Raw genomic sequence first — 23,927 nt, 5'->3', positions numbered from 1 at the left:
AGTTCAGGTAGTCCTGGCTAACCCATAGAGCTCCTCTTAATTAAAGAAGCCATCTCATAGGAATCATTGACCGCATTTAAAAAGGCTGCTTAAAATCACATGAAGGCAGTCGGGTTTTGCTTACCTTTTCCTGATAAGGAAAGGGACTTAGTAAGAGCGATCTGCCAAGATCTTTCAGTGTTTTGACAACTATTGTAGAAATGGTAGACTCTGTACTGTGCCTCTTCCCATGAACAGTTATTGGGAGGGTCAGCCACATTTGAATCTTTACAAAGTAAGGTGAGACTCTGGTATAGAAGTTCCGTCCGTGGCTGGGAGCTGATCTTAGCCTCCATTTGGTGTACATCTCACTGTGGACTTTAAAGTCCACACACTTCCTCACGGAAGAACAAGATGATGTACGGTGTCAGGTTGTTTCAGGAAACCAGTGTGCCACCTACAAGAAGAAAATTCTAGCTCCCAGGAGAGGTGAGCCCTGCCTTCAAGTCATTAAGGAGTTGGGGATGAAATGTGTGCGGAGGCCTGGAAGACGCACTGGTGAACTGGAGGGACAGCTTCAGGAATATTGTGGAAATGGACGACGCCACTTCTCTGAGTGCACGGTGTGGTGAAATGGTGCTGACCTCCTTAGGCTAGTCCACTCCTAAGGCTACGCCTGTGCATGTACCCCCTGACCCTCGTTAACTGACAATCACTGGTCTGAATTTAACATGAAGACAAACCTTCAAAAGCTAATTTATGATTGTTATAGTTTGGATCATAGTTCTATTAATAAATACATTCAATAAAAATATGACCAATTACACATTTTCTTTCCTGATTAAAATATTTTTTAAAGGGTAATATCTTTTACTTTGGAACACATTGAGATAGTTTCAGTACTTGGCTTCATATGAACTAGTTTAGTAGTGTCTATTGATTAAAAATCTATACATTAAAAAAATACAGAGTTCACCAGTATGTTACACATTTTAGGTTATCATTAAAATAAAAATAGAATGTTTTTTTTCAAGCCATATGTAATGTTTGAACTCAATCCAAAAGAAGACAGGAGAAAAAAAGAGCAAAGAAAAATGAAAAAATTTGGTAAAAGAAAGCCCAGAAGATGGTAGAAATAAATATAAATATATTTGTAATTGTAATAAAACATCATAGGATGAACCTCTCTCAAAAGACAGCACTGTTCAAGTTTAAATGTGAAAAGTTAGTTATATGAAGTTAAAAAGTATATACTTAGACTAACAGAAGATATGACATGAAGAAACACTAGGCATATGTTAACCAAAGGAAAGCTGGTATAATATTTATAGTAGACTATATTGAAGGGAAAATTGTTACTAAAGATAAAGTGAGAATATAAAAGGAGTAATACCAACAAGTTATAAGAATTATGAACTTGTATGACCTAATAACATAGCCTCAAACTGTAAAGACCCAAAGCTAAAATTGAAAATAAATGTTTGCAGAAAAACCACAAAACAAAAAACCAACAGAAAACTGCCTTTCATGAATCCAGAGAAACCATGCAATGAAAAAGTAAATATAACTCACCCTAGATGTTAACACTTCAGTCCAATGCTCACTACTAAGTGGATCACTGCTAAGTGTGAACAATGCAAGTTTTATAGCAGACAAAGTTTTGTGACCAAGACTTTGACCTTTTCTATACATGTCTCTGTGAAAATAACTTACTTTTTGAATAGAAATGTCAGCAAATAATACTATCTCTTTAGTAAATCCTCTGTATGGATTAAAAAGGGAGACACTCCGGCCATAATTTTGCCATTTTTAAAAATTGTTGGTTCAGGAATAAGTGAAGGTGAAGGGAGAGAACCAAAAGTTCTATGTTCCTTATTTGTGTTGTCTCATTTACTTTCCCCATTAATTTTGTGAAGTAGTCTTTAACTGAAAAGCTGAGGCACAGAGAGATTAAGTAACGTGGCTAAGGTTATGCAGCTTGTGAAGTACGAGAACCTAGACTCAAACTTATCTCTGTGCCAGAGCTTCAGCACCATCCACAGCATCAAAACCACAACCAATCAGTGAGTACATACTGAAGGCATTGTATGGTGGGAGGAGGAAGTAGCACAATCAGGTCCAAGACCTAAAGATGAAAAGTCTACATAAGAATCCTTAATTGAAATATATCAATGATTATTTCAAAATGAAGAATTAGTTCTTGATAGCTAGATTCTGAAACAGATGACTGCCAAAATAGAAATTTATAAAAAATTACTTTTACCATAACATATGATATATTTCTCTTTTGCTTTCAATAGTTTCCTTTATTATTCTAAGTCTGCTTATATGTGCTGGTGTAAATTTTAAAAGATGTTAATGACTATAGTTTCTATTTTTTTCCCCCTTAAGATTATTTTCTTATTTTCAGAACAATGTCCCAAATTCTTGGCTCCAACAGTTCTCCTCTAAGTGAAAGTATATTATCATATCTATGAAGCTAAGTATTTTGAAATAACATTTTACTATTTGATGCTTATAATACACATTTATCTATATTCATGAAAACATCAATATTCAAAAGTTTTATTTGAATTAACTATTATAGTAACAAGGCCAGATAATTTTATTAGAGGTTACAAACACTGAAACTTTCATTTCATACATACATACAGTTTTAATACAAATGAACTTACTAAAAAGCTCATCTATTTATTAACAATATAAATTCTATGAATTTACTGAACATTTATTACTATATTCGTGACATCTTTCCTAACAAGCCTGCAGAAACCAGATTAAACACCTTCTGACTCCAGTTATTACCAAAGCATAAACCACTCCATTAGCTAAAATGACACATACTAGAAAATTCCGGGTAAAATATAACCTTATATATATGACAATCAAAACATATTCTAACTTTCCCAAGTTAGAGACTTTATTGTGAATTGCATAGAGAATACTCTGTCATATTTTACATGTTTTATGAAAGGTAGCTATTATGTTGGCCATGGGCTACACCTTAATGAAGTATGATAAAACCTATGTTTATATAAAACTTAGCTATCATCTATATTGTATTTTAGAAAATGTATCAAAAGTTCTTGCTAACTTAGAAGGCCAAGGACACTTATATCTTTATTCTATGTTTAAATGATTTTATCAGAACTCTAAATTTAAGCTACACAGTCCCAGAGTTAGCAAGTCACAATGGGTACTTTTTCAGTATTTTTCTGCACGGCAGTCTATTTCTTGTTAATAAATCACACTGATATATGTATTATAAATAATACATGACTTTTTTATCTTCAAAAATCACTAAGAAAATGAATTTATGAAGGCTTTCATAAAGCAAAGAATCTTCAATCCTGGTAAACTGAAATTACTGCACTAAATTTATATTTAAATTTCTATAAAACTTATTTTATGGACACTCCCTACATTTTTAGAAAGCAAAACTTTTTAGTCCTGAGTTTAGTTTCATTTATAACTCATTACTGGAATGCATTTAAGTAAATCAGTTTACAATGTGTAAGAAGCCCATTTTGATATTATAGAAGAAAATTTTAAGTATTAAAGTATTGGAAATATGTATGGTTAATTGTATGAAAGCTGATGGTTGGATTTTTACTCTATTTTAGGATTTTTAACATTCATTATAATATTTTCTGACCTATTATAAAAAATTGTTAGTTAATGATCTTCAAAGTAGAAAGTTTTTTCTTATTAAAATGTCCACATTAAGTCAACCTCTAAAAAGTAGTTAATTCATAACAAATTTTAAATAAAACGTTTTGATGTAACTGATGCCATTAAATTAGTTTGCTAGCCTAAGGAGAGTATGTAGATAGCATTTCTTCTTTTTTCCATAATTCATGGAGACCATCTAAAAGTGGAGCTATCAGTTCTGGGGCACAAAAACAGTATAAATGTATAACTGTGTTTACCTAAGCATAAAAATTTGAAACTCAACCTGATCTCAGACAGAAAAACAAAGGAAATGGTGAAAACTTAATGTTTAATATCAAGGGTAGTGAGAAGGGCACTAGCCAAGTTCAACCAAGTTGCCAAATCTCATCACTGATACATTTGTAGAGGTAGATGTTTTTGAAATTTTCAACATGTGAAGGAAGGTAAGTCTGAACTCAACAGTTTTAAACAAGTCATTCTCTAAAGGCAAAACACAGCTAGAGCACAGGCATAAAATCTATCAACATATATGTTGTTGCTGGCTTTATTTTCATTTTTCCTTTGGCATAGTCATTAGGATAGTAAGTGTATTATTTTAATTGAAAACTTCCTACAAAGAGTTGGAATTAGCCTGAATAAAAGAATCTCACAAACTAATACCTGAATGGAAGCTAGAAACGTTACTGACAGTGTCACTTGTTGAATTGGACATAACATGCAGTGAATGCTTCTACTTGCTAAGGTGCTATAAGAACCCTTATGTTTCTTGTGTGAATGACCAAAAAAGGCCAAAACTAGATATGGAAATATCTTTAAGTATAGTTAAGAATAGTGCCATCTTTGTCCACAGTAACTGGTATAAGATAAATGGTCATAATATGACAGGTTTCCACATGTTATATATACAAATTATTTTTAAATGTATTAATGTCTAGCAAAGTTTCTAATGTAAACCTAGAGTTTATAAAAAACATTTAATATAGGTAAAACATACATTAACTTAAATACAGTGAAACCAAAATAATGTAGAATCTAGAATCTTTTACATATTATTTGAATTTTCCATATTACAACAAATGGCCTGTTAAATTCTCCATATTACAAGAAATGGCCTGTTGCTATGTATATCTATATATGCCATGACTGTGTTTACATACATGAAACATCTGGAATAAAACTACGAAACCCAAACACCAAAGATGTTTTTAAGTAGTTGTTTTTTGACATTTTCATGTTGAGAAAATAGCCAGATGATGACTGAATTTTTCAAACTTTACCAATATATGTTTTATACATATTGTTTGTTCTTGTTACAGACTACAAGACTACAAATCCTGCAATTCCAATGTACTGCTTACTAAGATTTCTTTAATTTCCTTAAAAAAAAAAAAAAGCATAAATAATTTAACCGTAAGCACATTCAAAACCCTCATATTGTTACTAGACCACATATGGTGCTCGCTGTTTTCTATTATTGGATGAAATAGTTATCAAAGACTCTGCTTACAGAGTCAGTAGAGGAAGGTTGAGTAAGAATTGAATCCTTTGCTCTGAAATCTTTTTTAGGAAGAAAGTATGGGCTTTGAGACTACCTGTTTCAAACAGACAGATGAAGGTTGAAAAAAGCTGCTTCTCACAGAATGTAACCTTGTTCCCATTAAGAGATTTAAAGGAAATTAGGGTTTAATGCATTTTAAATGGGTCTTATTTTGTAATTACTTCAGAAGATTTTAAGAATACTATGTGAACGAGGCCTGGATTTTGAGAGACTAGATGTGCTTTAGGCAATGACCTGCTACTGAATGGGGAGGCATTCTAAGGCGATAAAGACTCACTAACAGGGATCTGAGAAGAGTCATATCTAATAGTATTTCTCAGTTATTAGGCTATTAGGCTATACCTCTTTTGTGCCTGAACTTTAATAAAGATTTGTTAAAAAGAAGATTTATGTAGTTAGTGACATACAAAGTTAAGAGTCCTAGGATTGAGAAAGCAACTATGCAGAGAAAATTAGGGAATTATTAATGAACTTTCATATTAACAGTAATAATTTATCCTATTGTTAAGTAAAGCATTCCAATGAATACACTGCTTCAAGAAGTGATTTTTATTTGCTCCATGGCTGAGCATTAGGATTGCTAGAGATATGACTTTGCTCAAGACACTTGAATAGGAAAATTATACATTTTGACTAATGCTTACTTCAGAGCATCAGTGTTTAGCCAAATTCTTTTGCCTGAATATCTCATCATTTGCTCTGCCTGCTTTAAACGATTTGAGTTTGAATGTTGTTATTCAAGAAAAATTCAAGCATCATGGAAAGCCTGTTTATTTCATAAAGTTGAATAGAACTTTGGAAGAAGCATGTAGGCCAAACCAATTGCCTAGCCTGAATCTGACAACAGAAATTTAATATCAAATGTTCTGGTAGTTCTAAAAACTAGCAACCTCTATATAATTAATGGAAATGAACTAAACCATCCAAAATAAAAAGCAAAATTTCTCTAAAAAGGGATGTTTAATAATACACCATTGTACTTTTCATGATTTGGGCACATTTGACATTCTATTGATCTACCAAGACTCTGAGCATGCCTACTAACAGTCAATGAAGCAACTTGCCAATGCTAGGGTAAGGAACTGTCAGGAGTAATTCCTAAACACAACGGGTGAATTTTAAACATCAGACTTTGATGCTTCTAGGGTTAAAAATGTTTTAAATAGTATAGTTACACAGTTATTCACATTACTTCAGGATACTCTGTGAAGTTCCAAAAACAGTCTCCTACCCAGAAAACACACACGTATGAATGACTGTAAAATAAAGATAATTATCAAAATGAGTGTTGTGAGAAAATTCACTCCAATGACACGAGGATAGCTTTAACTTTAGGCACTGTTGCAATTTTTGAGCTAAGGAGATTTCAGTAGGCAATTCTGTTAATGAGCCACTCATCTTAAAACCACACACATTTTTTCAGTATAAAAGGTGGCATGAATTTGATACTTGTCATTAGGATATTAAAAAACTCTCAAATTATAATAATCCTTCCCTCAAATAGCAAACCTTAGATGGACGGTTTATACAATAACTGATAAATACCTATATTGCAGTTATTAGCAAGAAAAATGGAAAGAAGAAAAGCAACCAAATGTTCATTTGTTTTTCTTGGTGGACTTTATGTTTTAAAAAATGTGGAAATGTGTCATGTTCTCAAAATATAAAGGGTAGATGGCACCAACTGTCACTATCTTTTGTGATCAGAGGAATTAATATTTTTCTGGCTAATTTAGAAGGTCTTTCTTAACTTGTCTTCCTTCTTATATTTCCCAGAATGCTGAGTTGTATTAACACCTTCAAAGAAAATTTTTGATTAATAATCTAAACTAAATTCTAGGATAATTCTATTTTTACTATTTTGGTTAGGAAACTGTTCATACTTAGGTTATTTGATAAAAGCATGATTAGATTCATGTTTATCACAATTTGCTTATTTTAGAATTATCACACTTTATTTTACAACTGAAATAATTTCTGATTCAATCTTCCAGATGCTTAAGGGATTAGAATGTATATTTTATTTGTGTCTAAGATTTAATTTGTATTAAATTTAATTTTAGTGATCCAACAAAAGATAACTCTTGGATGAGACAAAAATAATTTCTGAAAAGTGCTGTGTTTTTTAAGATCTTTCCCTCTCACCATCCCCACTCCCTTGGCTCCTTATAGGTGACAATTAGTGTTAGAAGTCTGGGGTCTTACCATTCAATAGCTTTGTCATCTTAAGCAACTCTCTTAACTTTTCTAAGTCTTACTTCTCTCATAAAAATTTGCCTGATTATCTCACAAAAATATTAAGTAGATAAAATGAGATATGTATATGAAGTGCTCATAAATTGTAATGTTGCTATATAAACATAAGGTATTATTTTTGCCTTGGAATAATATAGTAAGCAAAAATGTGATATTCTAAGTATGCTTTTATAACAGATTATCACCATCAACCAAGTTAATACAAATTTTATTAGGAATATTATCTGGACTCTAAACAATCTCTAATAACTTAACCAAAACTTTTCTTTAGAACTACCTAGTAATTATATAGCAAATTTAGTTACAGGGTTATCAATATTTTAAGACTAATATCTTAATACTATTTCCCAGTTGTAGACTCTGTAGTTCTTAAGTATATGATTCTATGATTTTATGTTTATAACAAAAGGAAACAGGCTTATACCTAAATATAATTCTATTTATATAGCTGTATCAGTGCCTAAACCAGAAACCATAATGTTTCAAGGATTAAAATAACAGAGTTCAGGCCTATCTCTTATGGCTAATCCCTTTAGACTATATATATGTATTTTTTTTTAATCTTAGTATAATGTTATATTCATTTTGTAATATATTAATAGGGTAACCTATTAATTTTCCTGGGACAGTGTAAGTTTCTGCTTCTAGTATTATTATAGTTTCATTTTTGAAAAATAGTCTTTGAATAGGATGATTTTATAGGTTTATTTATATGATAAACTTCTTTGTTGGTCAATAGTATGTATTTCAAGAATTATTTTAATTATTTTTGGTGCCCCTTTCAGTTTCAAGTGTCCTGATTTGAATTGTAATTCTGCAAGAAGAACTTGGAGCAGAGATCAGCAAAGTAAAGAACTTTTTGACTACTATAATTAGCAGCAGTCAAAGCAGAACTTGCTATTATTGATAAACACCAAAGGAATCTATCAGTAAGTAGCCTTGATTTCTATAAGAAAATCTTATCTAGTCTGTCTGCTGTTCATCAGTGAAGGTGGGAGTGAGATTCAAGAAATATGGGCTGGAGAACAAGGACTCCTAACTCTGAATCCAAATAATCATATTTCAGGTACTAATATTCATATTGGAATTTGGTAAGCCTCTGAGAATGCAATTAGCTATGAGAAAAGATGTAGTTAACTTCTTACACACAACCCTACTCAGACATACACTGATACAAGCTTGTCTTACTATAATATAACAAACTGTACTTTATTAATAATAGATATAAGATTCTTTTGGAACTGCATGATCTGAGATTAAATCATGTCAGTGAAAACTATACCCTTAACCTAGTGTATGAAGATATTTAGTTTGAAGGATGTTTAATAAAAATGAAGAAATATAGTTAAAGTAAATTTTGGATATTTCCCCAAACAATTCAACATTTAGAAAAAAATAAGGAAAGCTGAATTCTCTGTAATGGGTATGCAAAATCTAAGCAAAGGTAACGAGTTAGAAAGTTATTTTCAAGAAGTGGATTAAGTGCTCTCAGGATAGTGCTATTAAAAGAAGATCTAATATCAGTGCTAATAATTTTTACTTACAAAACAAAAACTTTAGAAATTTCATTGTGGAACTTATTATGTGGAACTTAGTATCCATATTATGTAAAATTTGAGACCAAATGGCTTCTTTTATGGGAAGGCTGCAGCATTATTTCAAATGTTAGAGAAGAATTTTAATATAGTCATAATAATCACATGAAAAGGCAAGAAGACTGATCATGTTGATGTTATTTCTAATATTTGGAAAATGTTATCAAAAAGCAAAGTTTGAAAACCATGGCAGAAAAGAATTACAGAGTAGCAGTAACAAAAAAATATTAGACAAAAGCTTATTAAATGACAAAATAGCAAAGCAGTAGAACTAAATCATTAAGATTAAATATATGCTAAAAAGCATTAAAGTATTAAAATTCTATTACAATTAGATATGACTCTTATCCCAAATATTAAAATAGGTATTAATATGCAACATAACTTGTAAAAGGTTGAGAATAACACAAAGCAGAGAAAATGAAAGACATCTCACTATTCTCATTGTGGTTATTATTTATGGAATGGATAAAATATGTAGAAAATGTCACAACATTAGATTAACATATTAAAAAAACCAACATGCCACATATACCTAAATAATTTTGTAGAACAGCTGAAAAAGCAAATTTCATCAAATTTAGACAGTTTATAGTGGAATAAATAAGTATGGTGAGGATTAACTAACCCTAAGTTTCACAACGGGCAGCTTCTAGCCGGTTGGTTGAAGCTGGGTCTTGGCCACACAAGGATCACTGGACAAATCAGTTGAGCTGGACTGGAGCTGCCCATTTGTCTTAATAATGAATGCTCCACACTGTCTGTTAAGAGAAAGAAAATATAGATCAGAAAGAATGCATGGGAAGCGATAAGTGTAAGAGTAGGTGAGTGCAGGACATCAATGAACATTTAGTGAATACTTGCAGAACATGTGACATTAATTCTATTAGTGTGTCATGCAGTGAGAGGCTAGATATTAGGAGGGGACAGAACTCAGGGGAGGCTTGCTCACTGCTGAGAGCTTAAAATATCTATCAGCTATCTATCTATCTATCTATCTATCCATCCATCCATCCATCCATCCATCCATCCATCCATCCATCCATCCATCCAAGGTGGGGACTGAAACAAGGGCTTAGGAAGAAGCAACAGGAGAGAGCACAGATGGGATTGCTCTAAGTTACAGCAAAGGGGTCCTTGGAGACAGATTCAGGGACTCAGGTCTGGGACAAGCTGTCACTGTCCATCGCTGGTTGTGAACTTTGTGGGTCCCTTAGAATTTAGGAGATACATGCCTGTTGGGGAAAAAAGGGAAGGGAAAGGTGCAGGTGTGCTCTCTGTGGGGAGAGCACCCCCTGGGACCTTCGTTTGAGAATTGTTTTTTTTTTTAAAATATATTTTTATTGATTTTACAGAGGGAGAGAAACATCATTGATAAGAATTATCGATTGGGTGCCTCCTGCACGCCTCCTACTGGGGATTGAGCCCACAACCCAGGCATGTGCCCTTGACTGGAATAGAATCTGGGACCATTCAGTCCACAGGCTGATGCTCTATGCCTGGGCTGTTTTTTTAATGTGAAAAAATTTTTTTGTTTGAAACTCATATTGTAACCAGTAGTATAGCCACTCATATACCAAGAGATTAACGTAATTTCCAAAGCATCAGGATCATGAAGAGAATCTGGACCTATAGGAGGTGGAGCGTTTTGAGTTTTTAAAGTTTGAGAGTTTAGGGGAGAATCTCAATAAAATACTTATCAGTTTTATGAAGATGTGTCAAAATGAGATCTATTCCCTTAATTTCACATCTGTCCTTGGGTGCGGTTGGCACATGGCACTAATTTGATTTCTGCTGTCTCCCTACGTCGGGTGATTTAAGCTATTTACCCGCTGGTTGGGGAGGAGTCGAAACCATTCACTAAGTGTCCTTGGTTAGGGAAGATAGGATTTTGTGATTCTCTAGATGCCTGTAAACTGCTTGGCCATTTAACGAACTGTTTCCCAATTCTACTTGTCACCTCTTACTAGTCTCTCATTTCCCACTCAGACTTCCATCTCTAAAATCTTTTAGGGGTGATGATAAATTATGATCTGTCTTCAGTAACTGCTTCCTGCTGACAAGAGCTGTGGTCCTAGCCTACATAGAGTATGGAGATCTCTCTGATCTAAAGAAAGCAAGGGAATGGGATTTGAGACTGGAACAGAGCAGCTATTAGCTGATTCTTTCAAAATAGGGGATAGGCCAGAATCCCCGAAGCATCATTCATCATCTTATTATGGAATTGTATCATTCCAGAAGTGAAGTTGGCAGATTGCTTCATATTTCATTGACTCAATTAAGGTAGTCAGTTCAGTTAAATTGTTAAGTCTCATTTAAGGAGGCCAAGATGCAGATGGTCTCCCAAAGTGAGACCTATATTGTGTAAACAAGCAGTCAGGTATTGAACAAGAGGAAATAAAAGGAAAACAAAGGTTAATGATGACAGCAAATTAAAAAAGGGTTTGATTCTGTAAGACATGTCAGTCTAGAAGATTTTAGATGTAAAGCTAGTTTCTTTTGCTGGAATGGAAGCAAGCAGTGACAATCTGGTCTTCCTTATCTGAAGTTTGGCTATCTGGTGATGTAAATTCTGCATGGTTTACATAACATCAGTCATTAAGATTGTTTAACTTTGAGCTGTCTCAGGTTCTTTGGCTATAATTTGCAAGTGCAAAGCTCAGAAAAAAAATTTTACTTCTCAATAATTCCAAGTCAAAGGAGGAAAATGAAACATCGGTTTGGAAGAATACTAGGAAAAAAAAAAAATCAGGAACCACTTCAGTTTGTAGGTGAAAAATAAAACTTTAACTAGAGGCTAATATCCACAACTGTGTATTATAGATTCTATTTTTATTTATTCACAGTCAGGGCTGGATTCCATTGAAACATAACCCCCTCCCCCTAAAATCACCCTAATTTTTATTAAAGATAGCCAAATCAAGACTATTTACTTCATTCAGTCCAGTTTGCATTTAGACTGATTTGGTTAAAACAAGAATACTAATGGATCATAAAGGCTCTCTCAAATCTGCTTTGCTGGAATCTCATAAGGAATCTCTAGATTGAACCTTAATTAGCCCCTCAGGGCAATGAAGCCAAACCACATAGTTATCAACATTTGCCTAAAATACCTATAGATTTGGGTGAATTCCTCAGGTCCTGGGGGTTCCCAAAATGTCTTGAGGTTCTTTCTTTGCTATCTCCTAGGAAAAGACTGCCACAAACCATGTGAATCAGCAAGGTGCAAGGACATCTCTAAGGGGTTTTTATTGGCTTCCAAAGTCAATCTTAATTTATAACTTAAAACTTTCTTGTGACACCCAGAGTCTAGGCATGTCTCTCTACTTACAATCTATTTTAGATTATCTCTTTTCTAGTGTTACAGTATAAATGTTTTGTATCCTATATAATAAAAGCCTAATATGCAAGTCAACCAAATGGCAGAACAATTGGTCGCTAATATGTGACTGACCACCAGGGGGCAGACGCTCAACACAGGAGCTGCCCCCAAGCCAGCAAAGGCGGATGCCAGTGGGCTGTTCCCCCTCCCCCCCTCCCCGATTGCCCTGCCAGTCACCCCACAGTTTGGCCCGGATTGCTGGCCAGGCCTAGGGACCCTACCCATGCACAAATTTCATGCATCGGGCCTCTAGTATAAAAATAACGAACAGGTCAACAAAGAAACAAGTTGAGTTATAACATACCTTCTATTTTGAAGATATCAAGTGGTTTTAAAAAACATGATTTTAAGAAGGTAAGAGAATTTGGCAGAAGGCCATTTATAAAGTTGCCCCAAACCCAAATGTACCCTTAAAAGTTGGCACTGGTTTGACAGGAAAGTGTGTGTGTGTGTGTGTGTGTGTGTGTGTGTGTGTGTGTATATATATATATATATATATATATATATATATATATTCTATTATAATGAGTAGAATATATCTGTATCATCCTGAGATATTTGTGTGTGTGTTAAGATTAGTCAAAGAAACAACCTTGTTGATACTCGTTTTTTTGGTATTTTGGATATAGGCCAATTCCTAATTTAGGGACTCAAGCTGTTGCATACATATTTTAGATTCTGAATAGGTTCAAAATTTTCCATATTTATTCCAGGATCTCTACAGCAGTACTCTCTGATAGAACTTCCCAAATTGATGGAAAGGTTCTAGATCTATACTATCAAATATGGTAGCTACCTGCCTCATGGAACTATTTAGCACTTGAAAGGTGGCTAGGAGTATCTGGGGAACTGAATTTTAAATTTCACTATTTTAATTACTCTAAAATTAAAATTAGCTAGCCTCATGTGGCTTGTGGTTACTATATTGGGGACATCATCTAGGCCAGCGGTTGCCAACCAGTGGTCCGCAGACCATGGTGGTCCGGTCCATGAGGTCTGAAAGGTTGGTGATCGCTGATCTAGGCTATATCAACCCACTTATTGACACTTCACTAGGCAACCTTGACTGTCAGGAAGTTAGTCTTTCAATACTCTACCTTGCACAATGTTCTTTTTGTAACACTCATTCTAGTCAGAGAACATAGTATAATTTACTGAATTTATAGAGATTTGTGACTAAAATATGATAAACTTTTGGAAATGTTCTATGAATGCTAGAAAAGAAATAGTTTTCTCTTTGCAAGTTACCAAATTCAATATGTATTATTCATATATATTTTAGGTCTTATTTATTGAAATCATAAAGTCATGATATTAAAATCTCCCAGTTGTTTTTTTTCTTCTGGAATTTATAAGTTTTTAACTTTATATTTTTTGATTTTACATTAGACTTGTTTACTCATTATAGATTTACTCTTTTGTCACAATAAGCAGGCCTTCTGTATCTTGTTTAATGCTTTTTACTTTGAAACTGACTTTCTTATATTATTATTTCTCCCCCTCCCCCCAATGTTATTCCCATTTCTTGTTACATATTGATTGGCAATGACTCAACCTAGTGTTCTTAGCACTTTTGAAGCTACTTTTTATTTTTACTAAAGTACTATATAGTTTTAAAAGTCAAATAGTGGTTAATGGATAAATAAAACAGGGCTCCAACATTACCCTCTCCCTCACCCCCACTCCTATCATACTTCTTCACAAGTGGCCACATTCACTTGAGTTGTTTCTTCTAGTATTTATTGGGTCTAGTAATAATTAATGTCGTTTTTAAACATTCGTTTAAAATCTTGCTTGGCGTTGACTTGTATTGACATAACCTTCAAACACGTGGTATCTACAGAACGTGTGAAGTGCAATTAACAAGTTTTGCTTGAAAAAGTTTGTGTTTGGTTTGGTTTTTGTTGCAAAACTAGGGCTAAGAAGATGGCGGATGAAGAGCATATTCGGCACTGCATGCTTTACGAGTTCCAATTAGGAAGAAAAGCAAGTGAGGCTGCAAAAAACATCTGTAGTGCTCTTGGTCAAGATGCAGTTAGCGCCAGAAAATGCCAGCATTGGTTTGAGAAATTTCGCGAGGGAAATTTTTCGTTAGATGACAAGAGTGGTCGAGGCTGTGTGTCCAATTTTGATCAAGAAGCTCTTCAAGCTCTTTTGGTGCAAAATCCTCAAATTACCCAACAAGAGCTTGCGACAACTTTAAATTGTTCACAAAAAACAATTTCCAATCAATTGCGTGCACTTGGCAAAGTCCAAAAGTTTGGAAAATGGGTTCCTCATGAGTTGACCGACAACAACTGTAATCAAAGAGTCACAATTTGCAGTTCGCTCCTCTCTCGTCAAAACCGTTTGCCGTTTTTAGAGCAAATTGTTACTGGAGATGAAGGATGGGTGCTGTAGTTAATTTGAAAAGGCGGCCTCAATGGTTGGACAAAAATGAGGCTCCGCAGCCCACGCCAAAACCTGACTTGCATGCGAAAAAAGTGATGTTGTGTGTTTGGTGGAATTTTAAAGGAATTCTTCATTATGAACTTTTACCATCCTCCCAAACCATTACAAGTGCAGTGTATAGTGCCCAATTGGAAAGGTTAGCCCAAGCTTTAAGAGAAAAAGAACCCACGCTGATTAATCGGAAGGGCGTAATTCTTCACCAAGATAACGCACGACCACATACTGCAAGAATCACTGCTGAAAAACCGCCAGTTGGAATGGGAAGTTCTCCCTCAACCTGCATATTCTCCTGATATTGCCCCTTCCGATTACCATTTGTTTCGTTCTTTGCAAAACTTTCTTCTTGGAAAAAAATTTAATAATGAAGAATGCCTCAAAAATGCATTGACCGAATTTTTTGCATCAAAATCACAAGAATTTTACAACAGAGGGATTAAAATGCTTCCTGAGCGTTGGGCACAAGTAGTAGAAAACAACGGCAACTATATTGTTGATTAAATTTTGTTGTATTGTTTAAATAAATTCGATTTAAAAAAAGTATTAGAAAACGACATTAATTATTACTAGACTTAATACTTCCACATTTCTATATGTATTCAATATTAATTGAACATCTGAGTGGTAATTCCCTGACAAAGTCATGCCAACTCAGTAGTGCTTTCAGCAGTAAAAGTCCTAATGAGATGTGTAGAGTTGTTACCCCAGGGCTCTCCTTACTACAATATGCTGCACAAGATGCTGCTGAAGTTGGCCCCTCCACTTTCCACTTTGCTGTCTGGGGAACCAGAGGTGCAGTACTTGCCCTGAGGACCATCAACCTAATTGCCCAGAAAAGACCTGAAATCTTGAAGCAGGGAATCGGTCTTTGTGAAATATAATGGTCCCATCTATTTTAAACTAGAGAAATTGGACATCACAGTTCATTTGGCATCCCAAGCCAATACTGCTCAGATTCTGGCAGAATTGGAGGAAGATGTCACAGAGGTGGATGCTGACTTTGGTCTTTGTGCAAAGTTGTACAGGCCATTGGATGGTGTGCCATCAAAGTGGAGAAATCTGCAGAACTTTGTGTAAACACATTGCTTGATCTCATCCAGACCAAAGCAAATTATGTGGTCCAAGAAGCGATTATTGTTATCAGGGACATCTTCCACAAATATTAACAAGTATAAAACTATCATGGCCACTGTGTGGCATTTACACTCATTGGATGAGCCCGACGCTTTAGCAGCTAAGATTTGGATTGAGAGAATATGCTGAAAGCAATGACAATACAAATGAGAGCTTCCTGAATAGTGTTCACTCTGCTTACTGCCAGAGTTAAGCTGTTTCTCAAGAAACCATCAGAAACACAGGAGCTGGTACTGCAGGTCTTGAGTTTGGCAACACAGGGTTGTGATAATCATGACCTCTGAGATAGGACTATATTTACTGGAAGCTTCTCTCTTTGGACCCTGCCACAGCCAAAGAAGCAGTATTATCTGAAAAGGCACCGACCTCTGAGAAATCAGATCTCACTGAGCCAACTTTGCTGAATGAGCCAATCCGCCACATTGGTTCTTTGGCCTCTGTGTACTACACGCCTCCCAATGCTCTTGTGGAAGGAAGTCATGGACTCCATTGCAAACACTTGCCAGTGCATCACAGAAACATTGATGCAGGTAGCAGCCCTGATGGCACCGTCACCGCCACCACGCAGAACAGCCTCGGGTTATCCCCTTCTCAAGGTGTCCTGAGGGGCCTTTTAAACCTTGACCTTGGTCCCCCAGTCAATGTGACACAGGTGTCCTCCATGCAAATGGGAGCAGTGGATCTCTTGGCAGTGACCTTGGTGGGAGGCAAGGGAGAAAGTCCAGCAGTGGGACAGTCTTTCATCCCATCATCCATGTGTGTAACCTCTGCTCCTTCACCTACTACTGGTGTGGTCAGCAGTGGTCTGAATGATAGATTTGAACTCTCTACAGGGATAGGTATGGCACATGAGAGGTATGTGGCTTTAAGGCTGTCTGGCTGCCTGCAGTCAAGGTTAAAGGCTTGGAGACTTCCAGAACGTTTACTCATCAGCCAGGACACATCTATATGGAAATAAACGTCACCAACAATACTCTGCTGCATATGATAAGACTTTGCAATCCAGTTTAACAGGCATAACTTCTCCCTCTCAACACCTTGGGCCCAGTCATGAAAATAGAACCTCTACATAACCTGCAGTGGCTGTGAAAACCACATCGATGTCTCCTACTTCAGCTGCCTTATCCCACTCAATGTGCTTACTGTGCAAGATGGCAAAATGGGTAATTATTGCCAATAAAAATGAACTTCAGTTTCAGATTAAGGAATGGCATTTCAATGCTGTTTCCAGCAAGCTGCAAAACAGCATTTCTATTATGCCAAGCAGAATGTGGAAGGGTAGGACCATGATGTACCAATTGCTGAAGCTCATTAATGGCATTTGGATCTTGGCTAAGCTACATATTCAGTCAGAAAACCCCAATTAAACACTTGCTGAAGTATAGGGCCCCCAAAGCCTCTCAGTGCCTCTATCTGATCTTCCACAGCTTTTTGAAAACCTAAGAAACTGGTCACCAAGATTGGTGCAGGCCAAGAACTCTTAACTGGAAGAAATTGTATTGCCATGTAGAATCTGAACCCAAATACACTGAGGCCACTGACCAAGGTAGTAACTAGTCTAACCTGTGGGCACATCCTGCTGGATAGTTTTAGCTTTCTGTGACTATTTATAACCACTGCTTCAGTCACTTCCCACCTCTTGCCCCCTGCTGCTGCTACTTGTCCTTGCTGTGGGCTTCATATTGTGCCAATGCTGGATTTTTAAAGTGCAGTTTGATATTCTGTAATTGAGAGCTCATTTCAAAAGCACAAAAAGACAAAACATATTAAAGCAAAAAGAATGTCACTTTAAAAACATGTTTAACATTCTTTGGAAGTTGCTCCTATCCTATAGGTTATCAGTTCATCATCTATTGGAATTATTCAAGCAGTAAAACTTCAATCAGTTACATCTATGTATATATTTAAGATATATAACTGAAAATAAGTAGCACATAACTAACATAAAATGGTTAATTCAAGAGAAGTATATTTATAGAAAGTATTAAAATCAAAGAAAGTCTGTTTTACATTTTGATACTTTAGTAACACTGTAGACTTTGAGACTATATCAAAATTGGGGTTTTATTTCATGTTTGCAGTACAAACTCAAGATCTGCAGTGAAGGAATGCAGTGAGTGACGACAGTGAGGAGATAACAGGGTGAGGAGACTCCTTAAAGTCGACTGTTTTAATATGGAGTTCCAACACCTGGGATGGGTCAGAAGCATAAATATGAGTGTGAATAGCTAATCTCATTTTACTGTAAAGAGTGTGCCCACTTTCCTTACCAAAGTATCCTGCAATCAGGATTCAAATGACCATACTATTAATCAGTAATGATGCAAGAGTTTTACTAAGAAACTAGGTCAGATGGGAACAAGCAGAATTCCCTGCTATATAGTAGAGTTGAAATCTATTGAATATATACACTCGTCTAACTAGATGATCACTCTCTGGCCTGGATCTGATTTAGAGCACAATTCCCAAACTGGAAGAAATTAAATATTTTCATGTCCCCATAAATTTTATTTATTTTTAAATTCTCAGTTTCTCCCTCCTTCGCGCCCCCCCCCCCAAATAAATTCTCATCCAAGAATATATTTTTTAAGAGGGAGGATGGAGGGGAGGAAGAGAGGACATTGATATGAGAGACATCAATCAGTTGCCTCCCGTATGCACCCAGTCAGGGATGGAATCTGCAACCAAGGTATGTGCCCTGATCTGGAATCAAACCTACTACCTTTTTTGTGTGTACAGGATGCCTTACCAACAGCCACCTGGCCAGGACTTATTTTTTATTTTCAATTTTTATTGAATTTATTGGAGTGACACTGACTAATAACATTATATAGGCTTCATGTGCACAATTCTTTAATATATCATCTATATATCGTATTGTCTGTTTACCACCCAAAATTAAGTCTCCTGTCACCATTTATCTCCCCTTTACCCTCTTCTACCTTTCCCTCTGGTAATCACCATTCTATTGTCTGTGTCAATGAGCTTTTTAAAAAATTCCTTCATCTTTTTCACCCAATCCCCTCCTCCTCTAACAGCTGTCATTCTGTTATCTGAGTCTGTTTCTGTTTTGCTTGTTAATTTTGCTCATTAGATTCCACATATGAGCAAAATTATATGGTATTTGTCTTTCTCTGTCAGGTTTACTTCATTTAGCATAATACTCTAGGTTCATTTATGCTGTCACAAAAAGTAAGGTTTCCCTCCTTTTTTATAGCTGCGTAGTATTCCATTGTGTAAATGTACCACAGCTTTTTTATCCATTCATCTACTGATGGACAGTTGGGATGTTTTCAAATCTTGGCTATCGTAAATAATGCTGTAATGAACATATGAATGCATATATTCTTTCAAATCAGTATTTCTGATTTCTTGGGATATATTCCCAGAAGTGGAATCGCTAGATTTTAAGGCAGTTTCATTTTTAATTTTTTAAGGAAACTCCATACTGTTTTCCAGTATGCATTCCTACCAACAGTGCACAAGGGTTCCCACATGTTCATCAACACTTTTTTGTTGATTTATTGATAGCCATATTGACAGATGTGAGATGATAGCGCATTGTGGTTTTAATTTGCATTTCTCTGATAATTAGTGACACTGAGCCATCTATATGTCGTCTTTGGAGAAGTATCTATTCAGATCCTTTGCCTATTTCTTCATGGAATTTCTTGCTTCTTTTAGCTGTTGAGTTGTGCAAGTTCCTTATAAATTTTGAATATTAACCCCTTATTAGATGTATCATTGGTTATGTTCTCCCATTCAGTGGGTTATCTTTCCACTTTGTTCATTTTAGATTTTCTTTGCAAAAACATTTCAGTTTGATGTAGTCCCATTTGCTTATTTTTTCTTTTCCCTTGCTCAAATAGATATATAAAAAATATTACTATCAGAAATATCTGAGATTTTATTGCCTGTGTTTTCTTTTAGGATTTTATGGTTTCCAGTCCTCCATTTAAGCCTTTAATCCATTTAGAGTTTATTCTTGTGTGTGGTGTAAGAAGGTGGTCTAACTTCATTGTTTTGCATGTATCTGTCAGAGTCTCTAACACCATTTATCGGAGGGACTATCTTTATTCCATTGTATGTATGTTCTCACCGCTGTCAGGGTTGACTGCAATGGCATGGGTTTCTTCCTGCGGATGCTCTGCTTGTGAAGCTTACTGGATCCTGTTCTGTTTTCTGAAGCTGGCCACTGGTTGTGCTTGTTTTGGGGCCTCTTGGGAGGAACTCTGGGGCAGACCTATGTTTGACCTGTGACTGGCCCAGGAAAGGTAACCTGTTTGGAGCTAGAAAACTATACATAGTTTATAGCTACTTCTGTGGGGCTTGGGTATGAACAGGGAGGACCAAACTATGCACCAAGATTGGCTTTTATTAGCACCAGACCTGGGGGCAGGCCAGCAAAAGTCTCAAGGCACCGAATATCTGTCTCCATCTGCTGGCTGCCTGTTAGACTCAATCACTGAAAGAGCTTCTGGTGGTTCTTGAGTTGCATGAGTGAGGTTCTCAGTGAGTCATCAGGTAGAGGTGAAATGTTTCTCACCAGACTGATACAGGTTCAAACTGAGTGCCTGTACTAGGTCTGAGGCCACTCAGCAAATGTCCCAGGGTATACTAGGTCTAGCTGTCCCATACAGGGGTCCACAGATCTTTGTGGTAAGTTGGGGTCTTACAGAGTAATCAGGGTGAGGCCAGTAGAGTTTATAAGGCCCAAGCCAACCAAGATTTGGCTGCATGAGGGAGGCTCTGCATTGGTGTACAAAGAAAAATTAGCCCCCGTGCACAACTCACAAAACTAAGTCTGTTCAAGATTCTGCCAGGAGCTGAAGCTCAGCAGGGAGGGGCTCTGGGAGTTGGGAGATTAGGGCTAGATCTTCTGTGAGGGGGAGGTTCCAGTCAGGCTTCAGAGATGCAGGGAGGAATGGCCCCTTTCACAGAGCCACGCAACTCCGTCTGTCCTGGATTCTGCCCAGACCTTGTCAGTGTGGATCCACCAGGAGTTTGGAGGGAGAGGCTAGCATATCTTCTGTTAGGGGGTGGCGCCAGTTAGGCTCATGGGAAAGTGGGGGCAATGGCCCTCACTACAAAGCCACACCAGTCACTGATACCCCTGAGTCTATCCAGCCCAGACAGCTGACTCCTCAGCAGTATATGAAGTCCACAAGGTGAGGCTACAGGGAATCCAGACGGTAAGGCTATTGCATTCCCTCAGGGTGATGTCATAAGGGAGGGAGTGCTCCACGAAGAAAGATGGCATCTGTGGTGTGGGAAGAGGGACTCAGCACAGGGGTCCTGGTGGCTGTCTTCAGCTGTATTCCCAGAGCCACACACCCCAGTCTCTCCTCTGGGGTGTGTGGCTCTGCCCTCCCTCTGCCAAAGCCCTGGGTAAGTGGCTGCAAATGAGATTTTGTGCATGGTCCCTTTGAGGGCACTGTTTCTCTAGAGGACTCTTGTCTCTCCTTGGCAGAAAGAATCCCCAGTGATTTTCACAGGCAGATGTTATGTGGGTGCTTCTTCCTGGATCTAGTGTTCTGGGGGAGCCCAGCTTGGAGTTGAGACCCACTCTTCTTAGGGGTAACCTTCGTAGCAATGGCACTTGAAGCAGTTGGAATCTCAGTTGCCACCCATGGGTGCAGGATCAGCCTTTTGTGCATCTCTGTCCTTCATACCAGTCTGGATTTAGCTTCTTCTGTAAATCCTTGGTTATAAGACTTCTGTTCAGTTTATCTGCAATTGGCTATTCAGATTTCTTGTTCTGTATTTTAGTTTAATTCCAGTTTGGTCCTGGAAGAAGGTGAGTATAACATACTCCACTGCCATTTTGGATCTTCCGCCATAAATTTTACTTTCCATTAATATAGATAATAAAAATATGAGCATATGAAATATCTAGGCAAATTCATAAAAACAGAAAATAGGTTAGAGGTTACTAGGGGCTGGAAGTGAGGATGAGAAATTATTACAGTTTCTTTTTGAGATTATTAATAAGTTTGTAAATAGATAACTGTGGTAGTTACCACTTAAGTGTTTCACTTAAAAATAGAAAATGTTAAGTTACATATATTTTACCAAAGTAAATAAAGCATTTTTGATCATGTGTGGTTTATTACTTATTCAAAACTAATAGAAATTACAGTTAATTTGGGGTTCTATTTCCTTCACATGAAATAATTCACTAATTCTGTATTTCTGATCACAAATGTGATATAATTCTCCAAAGTTGTTCCTTTCAGAAGAGAAAGTTGGAAAACTTGAAATATGAGCAAGAAAGAAAAACAGAAAAAAAATACTCAAAACAAACTTCTTACTTTAATTGGTTCAGGCTGCATCACAGGTGCAGGCATAGCAATGGCACTTGAAGCATAAATCTGGTGATATGTTCCTTGAACTCCATGATCAGAATAGGGCTATTACAAAAAAAGAAATGTATTGCCTTTCATTTATTATTTAAAAATATTTATTCAACATTACAATGTACTAGGCATTTTGCTACACAATGAAAAAACACAGATGTTAAACACATCTCCCATCTTTACCTTATAGACTGATCTTCGACAGACAAGTAGTCAAAATTACTGTAAGACCTATAAGACATGTTTAGGGATGCATGGGAGGAAAAGATAAGAACTAGTTGATTTAACTTAAGAAAGTTGGAGAATGCCCTAGCTGGTCTGGATCAGTGGATAGAGCATCAGCCTGCGGACTGAAGGGTCCCGGGTTCGATTCCAGCCAGGGGCATGTGCCTGGGTTGCAGCCTCGATGCCCAGTTGGGGATGTGCAGTAGGTAGCCAGTCAATGATTCTCTCTCATCATTGATGTTTTTGTCTCTCTCTCCCTCTCCCTTCCTCTCTGAAATAATAAAGAAATAATTAAAAAAAGAGAAAGTTTTCTAGTAGAGTTGAAGCCTGAATTTGAAGAATAAGGGAAAGAAGATGGAAACAGTATGCACAAAGTCGTTGAGGCAACCAAGAACATATCTCATTTGGAAGACCTGTGTAGGTTGTCTGGTATGGCTGGAGAAAAGAATATACACTAAAAGAGAGCTGAAAGAGAGACATTAGAACAAAAGGTAGGGAACAGTTGGCTTCTCCAACAGATGGTGGAACCATTTATTGAGATATGGAATACAAGAAAAGCAAGTATGATGTTTATGTAATTGTGTGTAAGGGGGTTGGAGAGAAGAAGTTAGGATTATAATATAGGGTGTCACCGCAAAATGTATATAAACTTTAACAGCTGATAGCTCAATTTTGAAAATAAAATGTATTTTAATAAACAATGACTTTATAATTATTCAGTGTGTTCACACTTTTTTTGGGACAACCTATAAAATTTGAGGTATTTGTAGGACTTCTAGTAGCAGTGGTATGTAGAAAGCAAAATGGTTCCATCTAAAGTGTTTTTTACTTAGCAACCTACTTTATTAATTAACTTATATCTTTGCCTACACCTTCTACCAGAAACAACATTAAAATAAAAGCATGCATATAACATTTTTATGAAAATATTATAGAAAAAGTACCAGTTATAAGCTAATATAAGTAGTAGCTCCAGAAAAAATCTTATTAGAGTCCACTGGCTTAATACCTAATGTAGATTGTAGCTAAAAATCTAGTGTTAAAGAATTCCTACCTCATTTCCCCCTCCCCTTGAAAACCAAAAAAAAAAAAAGAACCAAAGATAGATTTTTAAAAAAATGCCATCATCAATTAAACAAGGACATACCGATTATTCCCAAACCATGAACAATTTAAAACATCTGACAAATGCTATGCAATTTGGGACCCATAAAAAAGAGGACTTATGAAGCCTCCTCAGACTTCGGGAAAAATAAAGATCTGCTTAAAAATCAATGTTCTAAAAGACCTATTGAAAAAGTCTCAAATGTAGCAGCACAGAG

General features: G+C 36.2%; 1 protein-coding gene and 1 pseudogene across 1 annotated transcript in view; one reads left to right on the top strand and one right to left on the bottom strand.

The window, feature by feature from the left end:
* Window positions 1-9,496: 9,496 nt before the first annotated feature.
* BOLL (boule homolog, RNA binding protein) overlaps window positions 9,497-23,927 on the bottom strand; it is a 35,742-nt gene continuing 21,311 nt past the window's right edge. The window contains exons 10-11 of the mRNA XM_036422144.2: window positions 22,336-22,434; window positions 9,497-9,821 (exon numbers count right to left, since the gene is read on the bottom strand). Coding sequence (XP_036278037.1) covers window positions 9,798-9,821; window positions 22,336-22,434 — 123 coding nt within the window. The 3' untranslated portion in view covers window positions 9,497-9,797. The remainder of the gene's footprint in view (window positions 9,822-22,335; window positions 22,435-23,927) is intronic.
* LOC118709160 lies at window positions 13,417-17,397 on the top strand (annotated as a pseudogene).

The sequence above is a fragment of the Pipistrellus kuhlii genome, unplaced genomic scaffold (genome assembly GCF_014108245.1).
Source record: "Pipistrellus kuhlii isolate mPipKuh1 unplaced genomic scaffold, mPipKuh1.p scaffold_m20_p_7, whole genome shotgun sequence".
Lineage (NCBI taxonomy): Eukaryota > Metazoa > Chordata > Mammalia > Chiroptera > Vespertilionidae > Pipistrellus > Pipistrellus kuhlii.
Note: the sequence above shows the minus strand (reverse complement) of the source record. Positions and strands in the feature narration are given on the sequence as shown.